We start from the raw sequence: 19036 nt of genomic DNA on the forward strand, positions 1-19036 counted from the left end.
GGTTCCGTTCCCAGCACTGCGCGTCTCCTGCAGTGGCACGGCTCCGACCGGCCACAGATCCCAGGACGAGGCGCCTCCAGCAGCGCACGAACTCAGACGCCGGTCGCCAGGCTGGTGGCCTCCCTGCTTGTGGACGAGCGCGTGCGCCAGGTATATTTTGTGGACGAGTGCGCGTTTAGAAAAGCGAGTTTAATGTACACATTTACATGCGAGTCCGAGAGGACCCGTGCAGATACGAGAACATCAACGTCACCATCATCCATCGACTGCATTCAACATCAAGCAGCACCATTGAACAGCATTCATGACCAGTATGATTCATCCACCATCACGAGTCCAATCACGATCACCACGGTCTTCAACAACAGCGATCACCAGAGCCAACGAGTAGGAGGGAGCTCCTGCTGCTGCTGCTGCTCACATGAGCATCGGTGCTCATCTATTTACAGTTCTGCAAATTCCACATTCCTCTGACGGGGGTAAGTCTATCCATAGGACAACTGCTGTTGATCTCCCCCACAAAGTAGTTTTATCTACCCCGGAGGTCAGGATGATGGGCTGAGTCAACCCCCACCCAACCAGGATTCCCACTTTGCGAGCCGCTCGCTCTAACAACTGCCGTCATTAGCATGTGGTGTGCAGAATGCACCATGATCGTCATCACCACCATTTACTGCACCGTTCATCATCACCACCATCTCTTCCTGCACCATTCAAATGATCATCACTCATAACGAGTCCTCATCACCGTCTGTGTCACTCATCAGCGGTGGTGGTGATGATGATGATGGTGACGATGCTCGTTCTTCAGTCTCCTCTTCTGCTTGCAGAAATCACCACCACCACCACCATCGTCATCATCATCTTCCTGCAGCATTCAGCCACCGTCATTGTGCAACCATCGCGCGTTGCATAGTCATCGTCCACTCGGAGCATTCCCAGGTCGAGGCCGAGTCCATCCCTGGGATGGAGCGAGGCGGGTGGTGGCGGGTGGTGTAGCGTGCGCCCTTCCAATCTTTCCGTTCAGGGGCTCCTCTGCTAATTCCCCCGTGCTCCTCCGTCTCCTCCTCCCATCCACTCCCTCCTCCCCCTCCTCCCCCAGCTTCACAGCAGACCTCGAGGGAGCGCCGTCGCCCGTGGTCGCGGTCGCTATAGGAGCCGTGACGCGAGCAGTGCGGCGGCGGCGGCGACGAGGCCCAGCGCCGGCCCCCCTCCCCGGGGCGCCGCGGCCCCGGCGGCCCCCGTGCCGACGGCGGCGGCCACCCTCGGTTCGTCTGTGCGGGAGGCGGCGGAGGGACGGGGCAGAGTGAGACGCGGCGTGGGGACAACAGCGGAGCTCGCGTCGCGGCGCCTCGACGCGTTGTGAAAGTGCACCCCCGGTGGCAGCTGTCTCTGTGCGGCGTGAAGTGTGTCTCGGCACCCGGGCCGTAAGTGGGATCCCTCCGCCGGTAGGGGGCGATGGATGCTACGCGGTCGAGCCTAGGGTACCCCTGGTGGCAGCTGTCCCTGTGCGGCGTGAGGGTTCTGGGCACCCGGCCTGCAAAGCCGGCATTTAGTCTGCCAGCACAAGGCGGCAATTATTGCTGCTGCTGCTGCTGCTGCGTGCGATCCCATTCAACTAATATGAAGATCGTTTTCGAATTTGGCGAATGTAGGCCGTGAGTCTGGCACACAACAGCCTAACTCTTGCGAACGGTGTCAGGGAATCTTTAACGTCCACTGTGAGTGAAGCAGACGGCGCGTAGTAGCATTGCTATTGCGGTTGATATGTACAGCCACAAAGTTAACCAGGGCGGCCTGCCGGAATCAAACCGCAAACCTCTGTAACAAGCGGCGTTTGCACCCCCGCTGGGGCCCCTATGACACAAAAGGTGGCACATGGGAGAGGGGACACCTGTCTGTGAGTGAGTCTTTGTGTCTGTGAGCCTCTGTGTGTCCGCGTGTGTAAGTATTGTGCGTGTGTGTTGTAGTTTGAATCAGCCTTCATAGAGTACTTGGTGAAGTGTGAAAAATGTATGTATGTTGAGATTATTTAGCACCGTATGTAGCCAACTGCGCTACTTGGAGGTGCGCAAGGGGAGACAAAGGCGGCCGGGTGTGGTGCTGGCCCCCCCACCCCCTCGTGTGCCATGCCGACCTTCATAGGTGCTCGCTAACAGCACTTTCCCCTACAAATCGGTTAAGGCTATTCGGGCGGATCTTTGTCTCGTGTCCATAGTTAGTACCGTATACACATGGCGAGGTATATAGATACACTGGATACACGCAAGCAGGCGTCTGCAATCGCAAAGCACAACAGTAATATCGGGCACGCTTCGCATGTCCAGATGACGCAGCCATCTGTGATGGTCCCCGCTCACGAGAGCGGAGGGAGACCGGCATTTAAAATGTAGCCAGCTAGGAAGCAGCGATACATCTGCAGGGCGGTTTCACCCTTGCTGGGACTCGTCAGCACAGTCCAGAGGCACCGCTGCCTACTGCTGTTTGTGCCCGAGGGGGCTCGGATTGAGTCCCCTGCCTCCCACGCGGTGGGGGGATGATGAGTTCGGCAGAGCCCCCGGGGCGACATTCAAATCAGGCTCCGGCACTTTCTCCACCTCAACAGTCGGCTTGACAGTCCCATAACATATCGCTGTGTGTGTGTGTACGTGTGTGTACGTGTGTGTGTGTGTGTAGGTGTGTACGTGTGTGTACGTGTGTGTGTGTTTACGTGTGTGTGTGTGTACGTGTGTTTGTGTGTTTACGTGTGTGTGTGTACGTGTGTGTGTACGTGTGTACGTGTGTGTACGTGTGTGTGTGTACGTGTGTGTGTACGTGTGTACGTGTACGTGTGTGTGTGTACGTGTGTGTGTGTGTACGTGTGTGTACGTGTGTGTGTGTACGTGTGTGTGTGTGTGTACGTGTGTGTGTATGTACGTGTGTGGGTACATGTGTGTATGTACGTGTGTACGTGTGTGTGTGTGTACGTGTGTGTGTGTGTACGTGTGTGTGTGTGTACGTGTGTGTGTGTACGTGTGTGTGTGTACGTGTGTATGTACGTGTGTGTGTGTACGTGTGTGTGTGTACGTGTGTGTGTACGTGTGTGTGTGTACGTGTGTATGTACGTGTGTGTGTGTACGTGTGTGTGTGTGTGTACGTGTGTGTGTGTGTGTACGTGTGTGTGTGTACGTGTGTGTATATGTACGTGTGTGTGTGTACGTGTGTGTGTGTACGTGTGTGTGTGTACGTGTGTGTGTGTGTGTACGTGTGTGTGTGTACGTGTGTGTATATGTACGTGTGTGTGTGTACGTGTGTGTGTGTACGTGTGTGTGTATGTACGTGTGTGTGTGTGTGTACGTGTGTGTGTGTGTACGTGTGTGTGTGTACGTGTGTATGTACGTGTGTGTGTGTACGTGTGTACGTGTGTGTGTGTGTGTACGTGTGTGTGTGTGTGTACGTGTGTGTGTGTACGTGTGTACGTGTGTGTGTGTGTGTGTACGTGTGTGTGTGTGTGTACGTGTGTGTGTGTACGTGTGTACGTGTGTGTGTGTGTGTGTACGTGTGTGTGTGTGTGTACGTGTGTGTGTGTGTACGTGTGTGTGTGTGTACGTGTGTGTGTGTGTACGTGTGTATGTACGTGTGTGTGTGTACGTGTGTGTGTACCTGCGTGTTTTTCTACCCAAGGTGGGTACCGAGTTCTGCTGCCGCCCACGGACTACTGAGTGAGAACTTGTTGTGTCTTGCTCGATAACATCGCTTTCCCCAACAGCCTGGTAATAGCTATACGGGGGGGGGGATCTTTGTGTTTGCGTGCCTCTGTGTGTGACTGTGTGTGACTGTGTGTGACTGTGTGTGACTGTGTGTGACTGTGTGTGTGTGTGACTGTGTGTGACTGTATGTGTCTGTGTGTATACATTTGGTGTGTGTGCCAGTCTGTCTCATACACACACATGTCAGTGCATGTGTCTATATTATATCGTAGTTCATAAAGCCTGTCTTCGCCAGGCAAAAGTTTTCAACAGATATAATAAGGAAGCTGATGTGATTTTTTACACTTTTTATCTACGATCAGACACTAACAACTACTCAAAAAAATTCGTATCTTTTCACCAAAACTATAACTCTTAACTTGATTCAACTTCTTATATTTAAAGACGTACTCATTGGAAACCACTCAAATTTAAAGAACTCGTTCTTTTTTTATTAGAAAGAACAAAACATAATTTACTTAATACTCTGTGAGGGGAGCTCACATCTTTTACCGTTTTCGAATTAATCAGATTTAAACATTGTAAAATGTGTCTTTTTTCGTTCAAAAGCGCTTAACTCCGAAATATCTCAAAAGCAATAAAATAATGAATGGTTATTGCTTTCATCGTATTTGCTGTTTCACGTGGACGGTTTCTGAATGACACGCACATACATGTCTACGGGACACTTAAACCGAGATTTCGGGGGCCTTAACTTGAAAAAGGTCTGATTTTCAGAAATGTCCTTTTGTTTGTATCCTCAGAGCTACCTATGTACACAATTTAAGCTTTCTACCTTGTCGGGAGGTACCTAAGAGGTGTTTCAGACGTACAGATTAAGGTCTTTATTTATGTAAACACGAGCTTGTTTACCCGTCCAAGGACGGGTGAATATTGCAGTAAATCTGAAATATTCAATAGAAAAATTGTTCAGATCGTGATTATTAATGAGGGGGGGGGGGGGGGGGTTGCCCCATGTGGAGTGACGTCACGCGCGGGACACACATCGCCTTTTTGACTCGTTATATTAGTTGCTGCTTTTATTTCTTTATTAGCTTTAATTTCCATAAAGAAAAGTCAAAATGAAGCAAATTTGCATAACCAAATTTTAGTTTCCGCTCCACCTTCATGCGGAGTGACGTCACCCATTCATGATTATTAATGAGGGGGGCTGGTCTATGTGGAGTGATGTCACGTGCGTTACACACTGACATTCTTGGGTAAATATAGTAGTCAATGTGTGTGTGTCTCTGTGGGTGTGTCTCTGTTTTTCCTGTGCGTGTGTCTGTGTGTTCTGTAGTGGGGAGAGGTAGTGAGTGAGTGGTTAGCGCGCTGCGCTATGACCCAAGTTCGATTCCCGCTCTCGGCCGACAGCAGTGACGATTATTTGAACCGATCCTGGGCCTCCCCTAGGTCGACTCAGCCTCACATGAGTGTTTGGATGCGGTGTATAAACATCGCCACTAGGGAGACAAAGGTGGCCGGGCGTGGTGCTCACTAACAGCACTTGCTCCTACAGTCTGTTATGGCTATATGGGGGATCTTTGTCGTTTTATGCGTGAGCGTGTGCGAGCGTGTGTCAGTGTGGGCGCGTGTGTGACCGTGCATGTGAGTGTGTGCGCCCGTGTGTGTGCGTGTGTGAGCGTGTGTGTGTGAGTGTGTGTGTGTGAGCGTGTGTGCGAGCGTGCGTGTGTGAGCGTGTGTGTGTGAGCGTGTGTGTGAGTGTGTGCGTGCGTTGCCCACCTGCTTGTGCGGGACCTTCGCTCGCCGTGCGATGCGAGCGTGTGGGATTAGCCGTAGTGTCGCCTGGGTTAAGGGTGGGGGTTAGGGTTGGGGGTTAGGGGTTAGAGCACGCGATGGACTAAGCTCAGCCAAGCAACTCCATGCTGTTAATCGCCGCTTTCACAACAATACCAATTGTTAGATTAACAATATTCACTTACACAGGAATCATATTCGTGAACATTATAACGATGATGATGATGTTAATACGGGGTTATGCATCGACTCTCAGGACTCCTATTCAGGAGGGTCCTGCGACATTGGCGAGTTTGACCAATTCCATATTACATTAGACTCGTCTGGTGACTGCTGCTGCTGCCACTACTGCTGCTGCTTGTCTGGTGACTGCTGCTGCTACTGCTGCGTTGGCAGTGGTGCACAAGCACAGTGAACTAACTAACTCTTTAACTCTCCCGCGTTCGTCAATAACTCCGCTCCACACACCGCGCCCTCTTCGTATCTCACTGGCAGCAATCGCATCTCCTGGCCACCACCTCGCCGCTCCCCCGAGGGGATTTGAGGCTTTCACAGATCTCCGTGTGACCCACCAACCCCTCACCCCGGATCACGAAACCTGTCGCCGCCGCCGCTGGCAGCGCACCCGGCTCGCCGAGCGATGTTAGCGAGTCGGCACTTGTGGGGTGGCGCTGTTGGTCGCGGTCGTGGTGGTGATGTGGGGAGCGGTGGCGCAGCGGTTAGCGGACCGTGTTACGAAATCAGCGAACTGAGATTGATTCTCTGGCCAGGACCCACTTCAGTGGCAAGTCAAATTTATTGACTTTTTTGTTAGTTTAGCACAGGACCAAAGGCCCAAAACGTCGAGTGGTCAGCCACAAACAGCACCCCCATCAAAGTTGTAATGGATAAGTGTAACGCGTTTGTTGAAGTGAACGAGGTTATTGTTTTTTTAATCACTTTGAGGGAGGGGGGGAGACAATGGTGACGATAGGAGGGAGATCCACAGTCGAGCAGTGCGAGGGAAGAAGCAGCGAGAGAGAAGCGAGTGTGAGTGTGATGAGTGGGTGGGTGAGTGAGCGTGTGAGTAGGTGAGAGTTGCGTGAGGAGTGTGAGTGTGGTGAGTGGGTGGGTGGGTGAGCGTGTGAGTAGGTGAGAGTTGCGTGAGGAGTGTGGGTGTGGTGAGTGGGTGGGTGGGTGAGCGTGTGAGCGGGTGAGAGTTGCGTGAGGAGTGTGGGTGTGGTGAGTGGGTGGGTGGGTGAGCGTGTGAGCGGGTGAGAGTTGCGTGAGGAGTGTGAGTGTGGTGAGTGGGTGGGTGAGTGAGCGTGTGAGCGGGTGAGAGTTGCGTGAGGAGTGTGAGTGTGGTGAGTGGGTGGGTGGGTGAGCGTGTGAGTAGGTGAGAGTTGCGTGAGGAGTGTGGGTGTGGTGAGTGGGTGGGTGGGTGAGCGTGTGAGCGGGTGAGAGTTGCGTGAGGAGTGTGAGTGTGGTGAGTGGGTGGGTGAGTGAGCGTGTGAGCGGGTGAGAGTTGCGTGAGGAGTGTGAGTGTGGTGAGTGGGTGGGTGGGTGAGCGTGTGAGTAGGTGAGAGTTGCGTGAGGAGTGTGGGTGTGGTGAGTGGGTGGGTGGGTGAGCGTGTGAGCGGGTGAGAGTTGCGTGAGGAGTGTGAGTGTGGTGAGTGGGTGGGTGAGTGAGCGTGTGAGCGGGTGAGAGTTGCGTGAGGAGTGTGAGTGTGGTGAGTGGGTGGGTGAGTGAGCGTGTGAGCGGGTGAGAGTTGCATGAGGAGTGTGAGTGTGGTGAGTGGGTGGGTGGGTGAGCGTGTGAGCGGGTGAGAGTTGCGTGAGGAGTGTGAGTGTGGTGAGTGGGTGGGTGGGTGAGCGTGTGAGCGGGTGAGTGTGTGGAGGTTGACTTAGTGGCTGACAGCACGGGCGACTCACCTGGACCGCAGCAAACGTGGACTTTGAGGCGATAGCAGCGGGAGTCACCCTTGAGCAGTGGAGTGGCTGTGAATGAGACATGCGAGTTAGCGTGTGTCCACCCTAGCGTGTGTGTCCACCCTAGCGTGTGTGTGTCCACCCTAGCGTGTGTGTGACCACCCTAGCGTGTGTGTCCACCCTAGCGTGTGCCCACTCTAGCGTGTGTCCACCCTAGCGTGTGCCCACCCTAGCGTGTGTCCACCCTAGCGTGTGTGTGTCCAACCTAGGGTGTGTGTGTCCACCCTAGCGTGTGTGTCCACCCTAGCGTGTGTCCACCCTAGCGTGTGCCCACCCTAGCGTGTGCCCACCCTAATATGTCGACGTGTGTTTCCATATAGCCACAATCATACCTGGGTACCCACATGTCCCTTGCCTGTGTCCACCCCCGCGTGTGTAGGTGTCTACGAGGGTTCGGCACGTGCTCGTATCGCAAGGCAATCGGACACCACGAGACACGCGCCGCCCTCCCCACACAGCCACCTCTGCCCGTTGTTGTGTTCCTTCATATTCTCAACAATGTCGCCAGTGGTGATAATTCTGTGTTTTTATTTGCAGCGATGAGCGTCGAGCTAGGACCCACATCTCACAGAGAGGGTCCGTGCCAATAAACATCTTGGCAATTCACCGGCGTTAGCACAAGCGAAGCCTGACTCTGCTGATGTTGTACCAGTGCTGCTGAGATTAAGCGCTCCCAGAAGGAAAGCTGTGGGTGGCTGACGAGATGTGTAAAACAATATATAATATATATAGATCTCTTGTATAGCTGGGCAAATGTGTGAATGAGGCCGATTGTCTGCTTGTTAATTTTGTTCATCACATCACAGGCGGGCGAAGGCAGTGGTGGATCTATGGGTGGGGTTCACTTCCTCCTTGAGACCCCACGTTGGACTGATGCTGTATTTACCAAAGGAAATACATCAATTTTGTTATTTTTTGTATTAACTTTGTCTCCTATTTATAACGCTTGACATTTTGGGGCCACCCCCTTCCCCCCCCCCCTCCGTTGGGAATGTTCTCGATCTGTCCTGGTTGGGGGGTTGGCCCAGCCCATCATCCCTTCCTCCTGGGGTCCACAACATTGAGCACCGCACCACTTCGTGCAGAACGCCAACTGTCGTTCCCCCCGCCCCCTTCCCACCTGCCATAGGAATGTGGAGGTGCATTCATCGCCTCTTCATTTTGTTTGCCGTACAGTGTAATAACCAGTGTTGGCCCAACGTGTGGGCATGCAACGTTGGCCCAACGGTAACATGTTTACTCGGAATGACCTGGGTTTGATTACTGACCCAGGCGCCTTGCTGTGTGAATGTGTGTGTGTTTAATGAGAATGATGAATAATTTATCTTGACGCTTGTTTACCCAAAGGAAATTCATATACAAAAACAACCGCACAATGACGGCAAGCGGAGGGAACTCACAGATGTAGTAGTAGTCCTGCCCGGGCGCGAACTCAAAGCCCAGCGAGAACGGCGTGAACCGCTGGAACTTCTCGGCGAACCTCAGGGGCGCCCCGTGGTCCCGGTGGTGGGGGCCCCGCTGGAGGGGCCTCCCGCAGCGCCACCGCACGGACCCCCTCGAGTGCTCGCAGCGCGCAAACCCCGCGGCGTCCACCATGTGCAGCACGGGCCGCTCCGCCGGGGGGGGCGGCGGTGGCGTGGAGCCCCCCGCTAAAGAGCCCCCCGATTCAGGGCCCTCCAGTTCGGGGGCTGTAGAATGCGGGCAGTAGACGTCCATGTAGTCGTCGATGTGCACGGTGAGGGTGTAATCCCCCGTAAGTAACCTGGACGGGAGGGAGGAGGAGATCGCCGACATTACAAACAGAGACTCGAATTACGAGTTTTAAAGGGAGAACCAACAACGTTGCTTTAAAAAACCTGGCAATAAAAAACAATCGGGTACGTTTCACATGGGCACTATCGTTCTCATAGCGCGGGCCGATCATCACGCGCAGGAAGGCGTCGCTGTGTTTGACATCCTGCGATCGTTTCGCGTTAGTTCAACAATGTTGCTGTGTGAGTTAGTTCAACAATGTTGCTGTGTGAACTGGCCTAGGGCACCCCCGGTGGCAGCTGTCCCTGTGTGGCACAAGGCAATCGTCGCCAGAGAAGGCGCGCTGCTGTTGCTGGTGCTACTGCTGCTGCTGTTGTTGCTGCTGCTACTGCTGTTGCTGCTGCTGCTGCTGCTGCTACTGCTGCTGTTGCTGCTGCTGCACAGTCTCCAGGAGTGCCACGGCAGGAGGCGGCGTTGCTCTAATCCAGCGAGTAATTTAGCGGTGTGTATCATTTTCCCAACTTGGCCCGTGCTTCGTTTAGAATGAGGTCGCGGGGTCGTCAACGTCTCAATTGAACGTCCACTCTGAGCGAGACAGATGGCGCGTCGTCGTTCACGGTCAACGCCGCACCCGATAGTGGGCGTGCTGCACGATGTCCGACGTTTCGCCGCGTGCGCCGAGAACTCTCGTTCGTAAACTGAAGACGCTATCCAGGCTCAAACCTGCTGAGCTTCAGGAGTCAGGGCCCGACCTCGCCGCCCTCACGGAGAAATGTTCGCGGGTTTGGGTCCACAATGGAACAGAGACCTATCACTCACCGACTGATGCACTCACTGATTCCTTCACTCGCCCAGTAATTAATGAATTAATCCATTCATGTTTATTCATCGACCCACTAATTAATTAATGCATTCGACAAGGCACTCGGTAACTCACCGATTCACATCCACAGTGGGACGGGTGGCAACCCTAACCATGCATCTCTCTTCATCCCAAGTTCCCTGTCCGCGTCGTCTCCCCATACCTCTTCCCGCACTCCCCATGTGGCGCCTATCCACTCAGTTTCACACTGTGTATGTATGCGTGTTGAACTTCTTTCGCACCGTACGTAGCCAACCGTGCTAATCGGATGTGCGAAGGAAGGAAATTAAACTAAACACAACAAGCTGTTCTAAAGAAATTCGTTTTCAGTCTCAACTATTTTGAAATGCACAGCTCCAGTGGCTTCCTAACATCGGAAGCAAGAGCGTTCCAGACGGCCGCAGAAGCGCATCTGAAAGCGCGCGATGCTTTGGCCGTCTTTGTTCGATGGCCAGCAGCCAAAAGCCGCGGGGAAGATGCCCGCCGGAGTTCGCGTGATGGTTCACACTCCCCTGACGAGATCAGCGAGGTGGTGTTGTGGTCCATCTGTGGCCAGCACTTCGCGTGTGTGACGAGTGCGACCTTCCTCACAATGCCTTCGTTCGGCAACCGAAAGCCGATGGAGCTCGGCGAGCACCGGACGCACGCGGTCGGATCTTGCAGTGTCCGCCACGACACGTGCCGGGGAGCCGCGTGTGCACGCTGCTCACGCGGCTTTTTGTTTTGCCAGACGTCCCGTAGAGGAGGAGGAGGTAAGCTGCAATCATCGAGCCTTGTCGACATCACTTTCGCGACACGTCTCCCCACCCTCCCCCTCATCACCCTCCCCACCCTCCCCACTCCACCTCCCCACCCTCCCCACCCCCCCCCTGATCACCCGGGAGGGTCGCCGGGGCTCCCACGGGAGGCCGCTGTCCCCGTCCCCGGCGACTCCCGCAAACATCCTGAGAGGCGGCAGCCAAACAGCGCCAAGTGGCGGCGGCGGCGCGTCAACAGCGGCGCACGCGAGCCGCGTCCCCCCTCCCTCTCGCGTGAGGCGGGGGAGGTTAAAAGCGCCATTCTCTGAGAGCCGTGGTGTTGTTTATGACTTGGCCGTGGCTACGGCTCTTAATTATTAATTGCCCGCGGTTATCTCCCTCCCCTCTCCCTCCTTCCCCGAGTGGCGGCGTTGTTGTTTTCGCGCTAAACTCCGCGGCGGCGGCGTCGGCATTGTGCGCGCGCCGCAGGATGTGAACACTCCGCACGCCGCTTCCTTCGCTTCCGAGTTCCCACAGCGCCCCGCCACCACCAGCAGCAGCACCACCATCACCACCACCAGCACCACCACCAGCACCACCACCAGCACCACCACCAGCAGCACCAGCAGCAGCAGCAGCACCAGCACCACCACCAGCACCACCAGCAGCACCACCACCAGCACCAACACCACCAGCACCACCACCAGCACCAGCACCACCAGCACCACCACCAGCAGCAGCACCACCAGCACCACCAGCAGCAGCACCACCACCAACACCACCAGCACCACCACCACCAGCACCACCAGCACCACCACCACCACCACCAACACCACCAGCACCACCAGCACCAGCACCACCAGCACCACCACCAGCAGCACCACCAGCACCACCAGCACCACCAGCAGCAGTAGCAGCAGCAGCAGCAGCAGCACCACCAGCAGCAGTAGCAGCGAGTGTGCGGGACCCTCTCCTGCTGCCCCTCAGCACCCACCACCACCACCAGCAGCAGCAGCCATGACCAACAGCAGTGACACCCCCCCACACCCCGCTGGCCACTCGCTCGGCGCACTGTCACACGTCCGTGTCTCGCAGTGGCTCACAACCCACACGGGTTAGAACCACGTGTTCTTGTCCAGGGAAACTGAGTTTTCAGGTCCATACGGCGTACAGCCGTTTCAATACGGGCAAAAAAACATTTGTGTTGTCTCTTTGTTTGTGTTTCTCCCTTGCGATGGGACTTTGTAGGATGAACGTTGAGATGTATAAGGGGCACGGGGTGACCAATAAGGTCTGAGTTGGTCTCTAATAAGGTCGGGCACTGATAGGGGTGGACAGGGATGGACTGTCACGCGACAGACCTCGCAGGTGCCGTGGGTTGACCGACCGACTGAGATGCCTGACTGGCCGTGCACCCAGCCGTGGCCCCTGCTGTGCCAAACGACACCAGCGCCACCAGCGCCACCAGCAGCAGCAGCCGCCACCTCGGAGAATGGCGTGATGAGGTGAAGTCGTGAGCAGGGTGATGGCGCAGTGGTTAGAACTCTCGTGTCTCACCACAGCAAGAAGCCAGCAGACATGCCAACCCTGGGACAACTTGGCTGTCTAACATTTGCCCCAGTTTTTGTAAGGGCCTGGGTTCGACTCCCGACCCGTCCGCCTTGCCGTGCGGAGTGGACGTGTCTCTGCAGGAGAGTGAGAGTGCGCGTTGGAGTCGTCCCTACGCTCTCTCTACGCCAACTCTGTATGGGGTTGCCTCCAGGTTCTCTGATTTCCTCCCTCCCACAGCCAGAATTAAACCCACAACACACAGTGTTAGCCGGTATCGGGCTGGGAAACATCCCACATCTGACATCACCTGCACATTACTCAACAGGGATCACACCGCAGGAGCAGTAACATCGCCCCCTACTGCGGAAACTTGACAGCAGGAACCTCTCCTGAGAGAGGGAGTCTTGAGACACGGTGAGGCTTTCCTGGGTAAAACTAGCAGAATATATTCTTGGTTCTTTCGATAAAGTCACGTAGAAGGGAAACAACAAAATAATAAAAATAAAACATGAAAAAAATCTCACGACGTTTCGGCCACAACGCAAGCAGCCGTCCTCAGGTGAAGAGCATAGCTGTCGGAAAGTCATTAGGACGCTGTCTTTCCGACTTTACCGAAAGAACCAAGAATATGAATCCCTGCAGTCACGAAAGCTTTAAATCGAAATTTAGCAGAATATAAGCAACAAAAACATCATACCATTCGACTCCTTCCTACTTTTTTTTCCACTTCCCATCAACCACAGTTTTTCCTTGAGTGCATTTGTTCGGCAGCCTTAGTTCAACACGAGCAAAACTCTGCACCGGTTTTGACATTCATCGCCTCATCAGCAGAGCCAGACTTGCTGGTGAACTGACAAATGTTTATAGGCAAGGACCCCCCCCCCCCCTCTTAGGCTTCGATGCTAGGTGCCGTAACAACGACCAGAATCAGAATCTTTATTTTTCCTGGAGAAATCCGATGAGCTATGAAGCTCTTTTTCACATGGGATCCCGTAGTGACTGAAGCCGTGTTGGCTGATGGAATGTGTGACGAAGACACGTGTGTATTTAATGTGGAGGGGCAGATGTGGGAAGGAGGCATGTGTGCTTATTTATGTCGTTGAATGATGACCAGGGTGCTGATCCTGGTGTATAATTGTTGCTGTGGCACGTGTCTATTCATGTCGCGAAGGGTCTGCCCACATTTCCAAAATGGCCATTTCCATTTTTACAGTGTATATAGTTATAGAGTGTATTTAAAATCACAGTCCAAGACTTAGTGTGGCGAGTGGGTGAGTGAGAGTGAGTGAGCGAGTGGGTGAGTGTGCTGTTGTTACCTGTAGTTTGGTGAGTGGGTGAGTGAGAGGGTGAGTGTGTTGTTGTCATCTGTAGTGTGGTGAGAGGGTGGGTGAGAGGGTGGATGAGCGAGTGGGTGAATGTGTTTTTGTCACCTGTAGTGTAGTGAGTGGGTGAGTGAGAGGGTGGGTGAGCGAGTGGGTGAGTGTGTTGTTGTCACCTGTAGTGTGGTGAGTGGGTGAGTGAGTGTGTTGTTGTTGTGAGCTGCAGCGTGGTAGTTGAACACAGTGTGGTGAACGAGACAAAGGAGTCGGCCTCCTAGACCGATGCCTCCGTTAATCTAGGATGGCCTCACTCTGAGTCTCAAGACTCCTTTTCCGGAGGCTCCTGCTACAATGGGATGTTTGGCCAAATCCCCTTTTAACTCGGGAGTTGTTTTGTTTCCTGATTGAGGGGGGGGGAAGCAGGAAATCGAAGCAGCCAGAGAGAAAAAAAATCTCATCTCTCGTGCGAGCCGGCCACGTCCTCACAGGCGGATTCACCAGCCGACTTGCTGTGTTACCACATCCGCACCGCCACTTCCCCAGCTCAGCGGATTTTGGGAGAGTTTCTCAAATCTCTCGCGTGGTCCGCAAACCCTTGCCTCTCCAAAGCCCACAGCCGGTGGGTGCCCTGCGAGCTGGATCATCGAAGTTCGCCCCCCACCCCCCAACGACGTCGCGAATAAGAGACGTTGTACTGCACTGTGATGGAATCTATGGCACCGAGCGGGCCGTCTGTGTGCTGCTGTACTGCGTCCACAACGAAGGAGGTTATAACTGACAAAGTAAATAAGTAGGCATTTCGTCTCCTTCCTTACCTCGCTTGTCTCTGCACACACAACATATAAATAAATAAATATATTTTAACATGTCACATAAGCCTCACGCGCCTTCTTCGTGATTATCTTGTGTTTTGTATTACAGGACTCCTCTATTTACGAACATTCGACTTACGAACTTTTAGAGATACAAACAACCTGTCCGCATGTTGAGTTGCCTGTCCGGACTGAGAGTCGTAAGTTCAACCACCGCGCAATCAATGGCGGTGGTGGCATCTGCATAACCATTGGAATCCACATCTACAGGAGATTATATAACTTTTAAAGCCACTCTCCGTGTTAAGTGTACATGCCGTGCAACATGTTTGGAGTCGACAGGAGTAAAGTTGGACTTATGAACAAATCGACTTACGAACAGACCTGGAACCTAACTCGTTCGTAAGTAGAGGAGCCCCTGTTTCCAGTTTTGTGTCGAGCTACAGAGAAGGCCCTGGCCAATTCACATCTGGCGGTGCACCTCGGTTGTTGGTGCCAATCAAGCCTCGCATTGCTGCTGACGAGACGCTGCCTGTGTTGAACTGATGCTGTTGCAATGATGGCACTCTCAGAAGAACGGCTGTGTGGCTGATGGAATGTGTAAAAAATATGCGAATTGTATTTTTTATGGGGGGAGTCGGAAATTAGGAGGCAGACTGCTTATTTATTTATTAACTTGAATGACGATTGTCTATCTGCGTGATCAGCGTCTGAGTCACTGCGTTCAAGGGAGGAGGAAGGTTCCAGGATTGTGTCCAACACCTATCGTGGGTGTCTCTTACTCACCCCTCGCCACCACGAGGTATCCCGACTTACACGTCACCCCAGGATTACCTCGCCGACTCACCTGTTACCTCACCTACCCTCTCACAAACACATTGCCTCATCTACTCACCTACCTGTTGACTCACCTACCTGCTACCTCGCCTACTCTGACAACCCTGTGGCCTCTACTCACCTACCTGTCACCTCACCTACTCACCTGGTAGCTCCCCTACTCACCTGGTATCTCACCTACTCACTCACCTATTAACTCACCCACCTGTTAACGCACCTACTCACTGACCAGTTACCTCGCCTACTCACCTGTTAACTCACCTAATCACTCACCACCCGCTAACTCACCTACTCACTCACCTTTTACCTCACTTATTCACTCACCCACCTGCTAACCCACATAATAGCTCACCTGCCACCTGTTTCCTCACCTCGCGTTTAACTCTTCCCATGTCACTCTCCCTCCCTCACCTCCCTGTGCCCCCTCCATCATAACAATAATAATGTAACTTACATTTGTAACGCGCGTGTCATCCGTAGGTCCCAGTGTGCCACCGTGTATGGAAAGCAGGGAGTAGACTAAGCCTGCAGGGCACACGGCCAGGGCTATGGGCTAAAGGCCACTTTAGAGAGGTGAGTTTTCAAAACAGAGCTAAACATCTAGAACGACGCCGTCTGACTCGCAAAGGAAACGCGTCTCGGAGTCTGGGAGCTGCACGGTGACAAGCACGATTCACCGCATTGCGCACTTTCAGATGCGCTTCTGCGGCCGTCTGGAAAGCTCTTCCGATACCAGGAAGCCACTGGAGCCATGCACTTTTAAGTCTACATTGAAAACGTATTTCTTTAGAACTGCTTTTTTGTGTTGAGTTTGTTGTCCTTCCCCCGTACCGCCGATCATAGCGGTTGGCTACGTACGGTGCGAAAGAACTTCAACATACACACACATTCCCCCAGCAACAAACGCCTTGCGCTCGGAGTCCTGAGCAGGAGGCGATCCCAATATCTCAAGGATCTCGTTGGGGAGTCAACACGGAACGAGTTCCCCGTGCTTCCCCCCTCACCCCCCGCCGCGCTCCTCACCTGTGGTTGCTGCTGTTCCAGTAGACGGCGAAGCGTGCGCTGGAGCAGCGCCCGACCCCGCAGAGAAGCAGCAGCAGCATCAGTGGCAGCGGCGGCGGTAGCGGCAGCAGCGGCATGACCGGGCCGCGACTTCCTCCCTCCTTCTCCTCCTCCGCTCCCCTCTCCGCCTCTTCTCCCTGTGCCCGGCTGCTCGCCCGCTCGGCCCCGAGCTGATCCCGCTCGGCCGCGTCAGTGTCAAGATCCGATTTCGGTGCTGATCACGAGATCATCCCGGGACTTGAGTCTCCACGTGACGCCGCCGCTTGTGGTGCTGACGCCGGTCCCGTTCGCTGAGTGAGCCGGGCGATGGGCACGAGTCGAGCCTGGCCTGGTCGAGACCTTGGTCACGGGGCTGGTTCCGTGTGGCCGCTCTGTACCGTGAACCGAGTTGACCTCTAGCCCATCCGAGGCTGGTCGTGATGGACGTCAGCTGTGCACGGCACCACCTCCACCCTCCCTGGCTCCTGTTGGAGGGTGAAGGGCAGGCACCGGGAGATTGAAACGGTTGCTGAGCCGCACGACGACAAGCGGCCAGAGACAAGCAGCACGGTCAAAGTTGTGACACATACGAGTGTGTAACACGCTTAGTTACTCGAGCAGGGTCATTGTATAAAGAGCTCGGGGGGAGGAAGGAGACGATGGGAGGGAATGTGCCTTGGAGTGTGGTGAGTATGTGGGTGAGTGAGAGGGTGAGTGCGTGTGTTGTTGAGTGAGTTGTCACCTGCATTGTAGTGAGTGAGTTGTTGAGTGTTGGCGAGTGTGTTGTTGTGACATGTAGTGTGTTGGTGAGTGTGTTGTTGTGACATGTAGTGTGTTGGCGAGTGTGTTGTTGTGACATGTAGTGTGTTGGTGAGTGTGTTGTTGTGACATGTAGTGTGTTGGTGAGTGTGTTGTTGTGACATGTAGTGTGTTGGCGAGTGTGTTGTTGTGACATGTAGTGTGTTGGTGAGTGTGTTGTTGTGACATGTAGTGTGTTGGTGAGTGCACTGTGTGTGTTGGTGAGTGCACTGTGTGTGTTGGTGAGTGCACTGTGTGTGTTGGTGAGTTCGTGAGTGAGTTGTAGAGATACCTGCGGTGTGCTGGCTGGGTAGAGCCGTGGGTGCACGAGACGACACGGACGGCGCCTGGCTGCCTGCAGCAGGCAGGAGGTGAGGTGAGGCGTGGTGTGAGCTAAGCTCTTCTGACCCCGCACAGAGCTCGACTGGGAGTATGATGATGATGAAGCTGGGAGGAGGAGGAGCCACACGAATGGGTGGGTGGCTGGGAGGGGGGGCAGACCGCAAGGAGACACGGACAAGTCAATATTTACACGCGCCAGGCGTGCGGCTTGCTGCGAGGGCGTGCGAGCGATGAGTGTGTGTTGTTGTTGTTGTTGTGTATTAGGTGCGCGTCTATGTTGGGAGAGAGTGTTCATGGTGAGCGCGCTGCGCTACGAACCCGGCCGTCCCGAGTTCGATTCCCGCTCACGGCCACCAACACCGAGTGACAATGATCTGAACCGGTCCTGGGTCTTCGCAGGGTCGACTCAGCTTCAAATGAGAACCCGGCGCGGTGTGCACACATCGCCGCTCGGGATACAAAGGCGGGCGGGCGTGGTGCTGGCCCCCACCCCCTCGTGTGTCGTACCGGCCTTCACAGGTGCTGCTCATCAAAAGCGCTCTTGCCCTAACAGTGTGCTACAGGCTGTGGGGGGATCTTTATCTTCGCCATGTCTTTGTGTGCCGTAGGTGTTCCGTAACAGCCAGCACTTGCCCCGTCAGTGTGTGAAGGCTATAGGTTGTGGGGTTTGGATCTTTGTCTTTGTGTCTCTGCGTCGAGGGGCGCCGCGGTGGCGTGGAGATACCATCTCGTACGAGTGGCGAGCCCACACGAGACGTGATGGTGAGGTGGTGTGATGGTGTGGTGGTGTGATGGTGAGGTGGTGTGATGGTGTGGTGGTGTGATGGTGAGGTGGTGTGATGGTGAGATGGTGTGATGGTGAGGTGGTGTGATGGTGTGGTGGTGTGATGGTGTGGTGGTGTGATGGTGAGGTGGTGTGATGGTGAGATGGTGTGATGGTGAGATGGTGTGATGGTGAGGTGGTGTGATGGTGAGATGGTGTGATGGTGAGATGGTGTGATGGTGAGGTGGTGTGATGGTGAGGTGGCGTGATGGTGAGGTGGTGTGATGGTGAGGTGGTGTGATGGTGAGGTGGTGTGATGGTGAGATGGTGTGATGGTGAGGTGGTGTGATGGTGTGGTGGTGTGATGGTGAGATGGTGTGATGGTGAGATGGTGTGATGGTGAGGTGGTGTGATGGTGAGATGGTGTGATGGTGAGATGGTGTGATGGTGAGGTGGTGTGATGGTGAGGTGGTGTGATGGTGAGGTGGTGTGATGGTGAGGTGGTGTGATGGTGAGGTGGTGTGATGGTGAGGTGGTGTGATGGTGAGGTGGTGTGATGGTGTGGTGGTGTGATGGTGAGGTGGTGTGATGGTGAGGTGGTGTGATGGTGAGGTGGTTGTGCCGCCTGTCTGCGCGGAGTCCGCGTGGATTGTTCGCCGGGTCTCTTTGGAGTTTGCTCGTCTAGAAAAAAGCACTCGCGTGTACATGATGTGGCTGCTACAATACATGTTTGCGTGGTGATGCTATCAGTCACTTCGGTGATGAATT

General features: G+C 54.3%; 1 protein-coding gene across 2 annotated transcripts; it reads right to left on the minus strand.

Moving 5' to 3' along the window:
- Positions 1–214: 214 nt before the first annotated feature.
- On the minus strand, positions 215–17578 carry LOC144946009 (ephrin-A2-like). Of its 2 annotated transcripts, XM_078874746.1 has the most exons (6): positions 17456–17578; positions 16348–16850; positions 8855–9216; positions 7398–7463; positions 5472–5534; positions 215–1274 (listed from the first exon to the last, which is right to left on the minus strand). In XM_078874746.1, exons 2-6 carry the CDS (start codon positions 16461–16463, stop codon positions 1150–1152), a joined length of 732 nt encoding a protein of 243 aa, XP_078730872.1. In that variant the 5' UTR covers positions 16464–16850; positions 17456–17578; the 3' UTR covers positions 215–1149. The 2 variants fall into 2 exon arrangements, with proteins under 2 accessions (XP_078730872.1, XP_078730873.1); XM_078874747.1 differs by lacking the exon at positions 5472–5534.
- Between the last annotated feature and the right edge of the window lie 1458 nt (positions 17579–19036).

The sequence above is a fragment of the Lampetra fluviatilis genome, chromosome 39 (genome assembly GCF_964198595.1).
Source record: "Lampetra fluviatilis chromosome 39, kcLamFluv1.1, whole genome shotgun sequence".
Classification (NCBI taxonomy): domain Eukaryota; kingdom Metazoa; phylum Chordata; class Hyperoartia; order Petromyzontiformes; family Petromyzontidae; genus Lampetra; species Lampetra fluviatilis.

Coding starts and splice junctions, on each gene's coding strand:
- LOC144946009 (XM_078874746.1), bottom strand. CDS start 16,463: ATGCCGCTGCTGCCGCTACCGCCGCCGCTGCCACTGATGCTGCTGCTG. Junction 7,464..8,854: donor GCAGGACTACTACTACATCT/GTGAGTTCCCTC, acceptor TCTCATTCACAG/CCACTCCACTGCTCAAGGGT. Junction 5,535..7,397: donor CCACGTTTGCTGCGGTCCAG/GTGAGTCGCCCG, acceptor CCCTTAACCCAG/GCGACACTACGGCTAATCCC.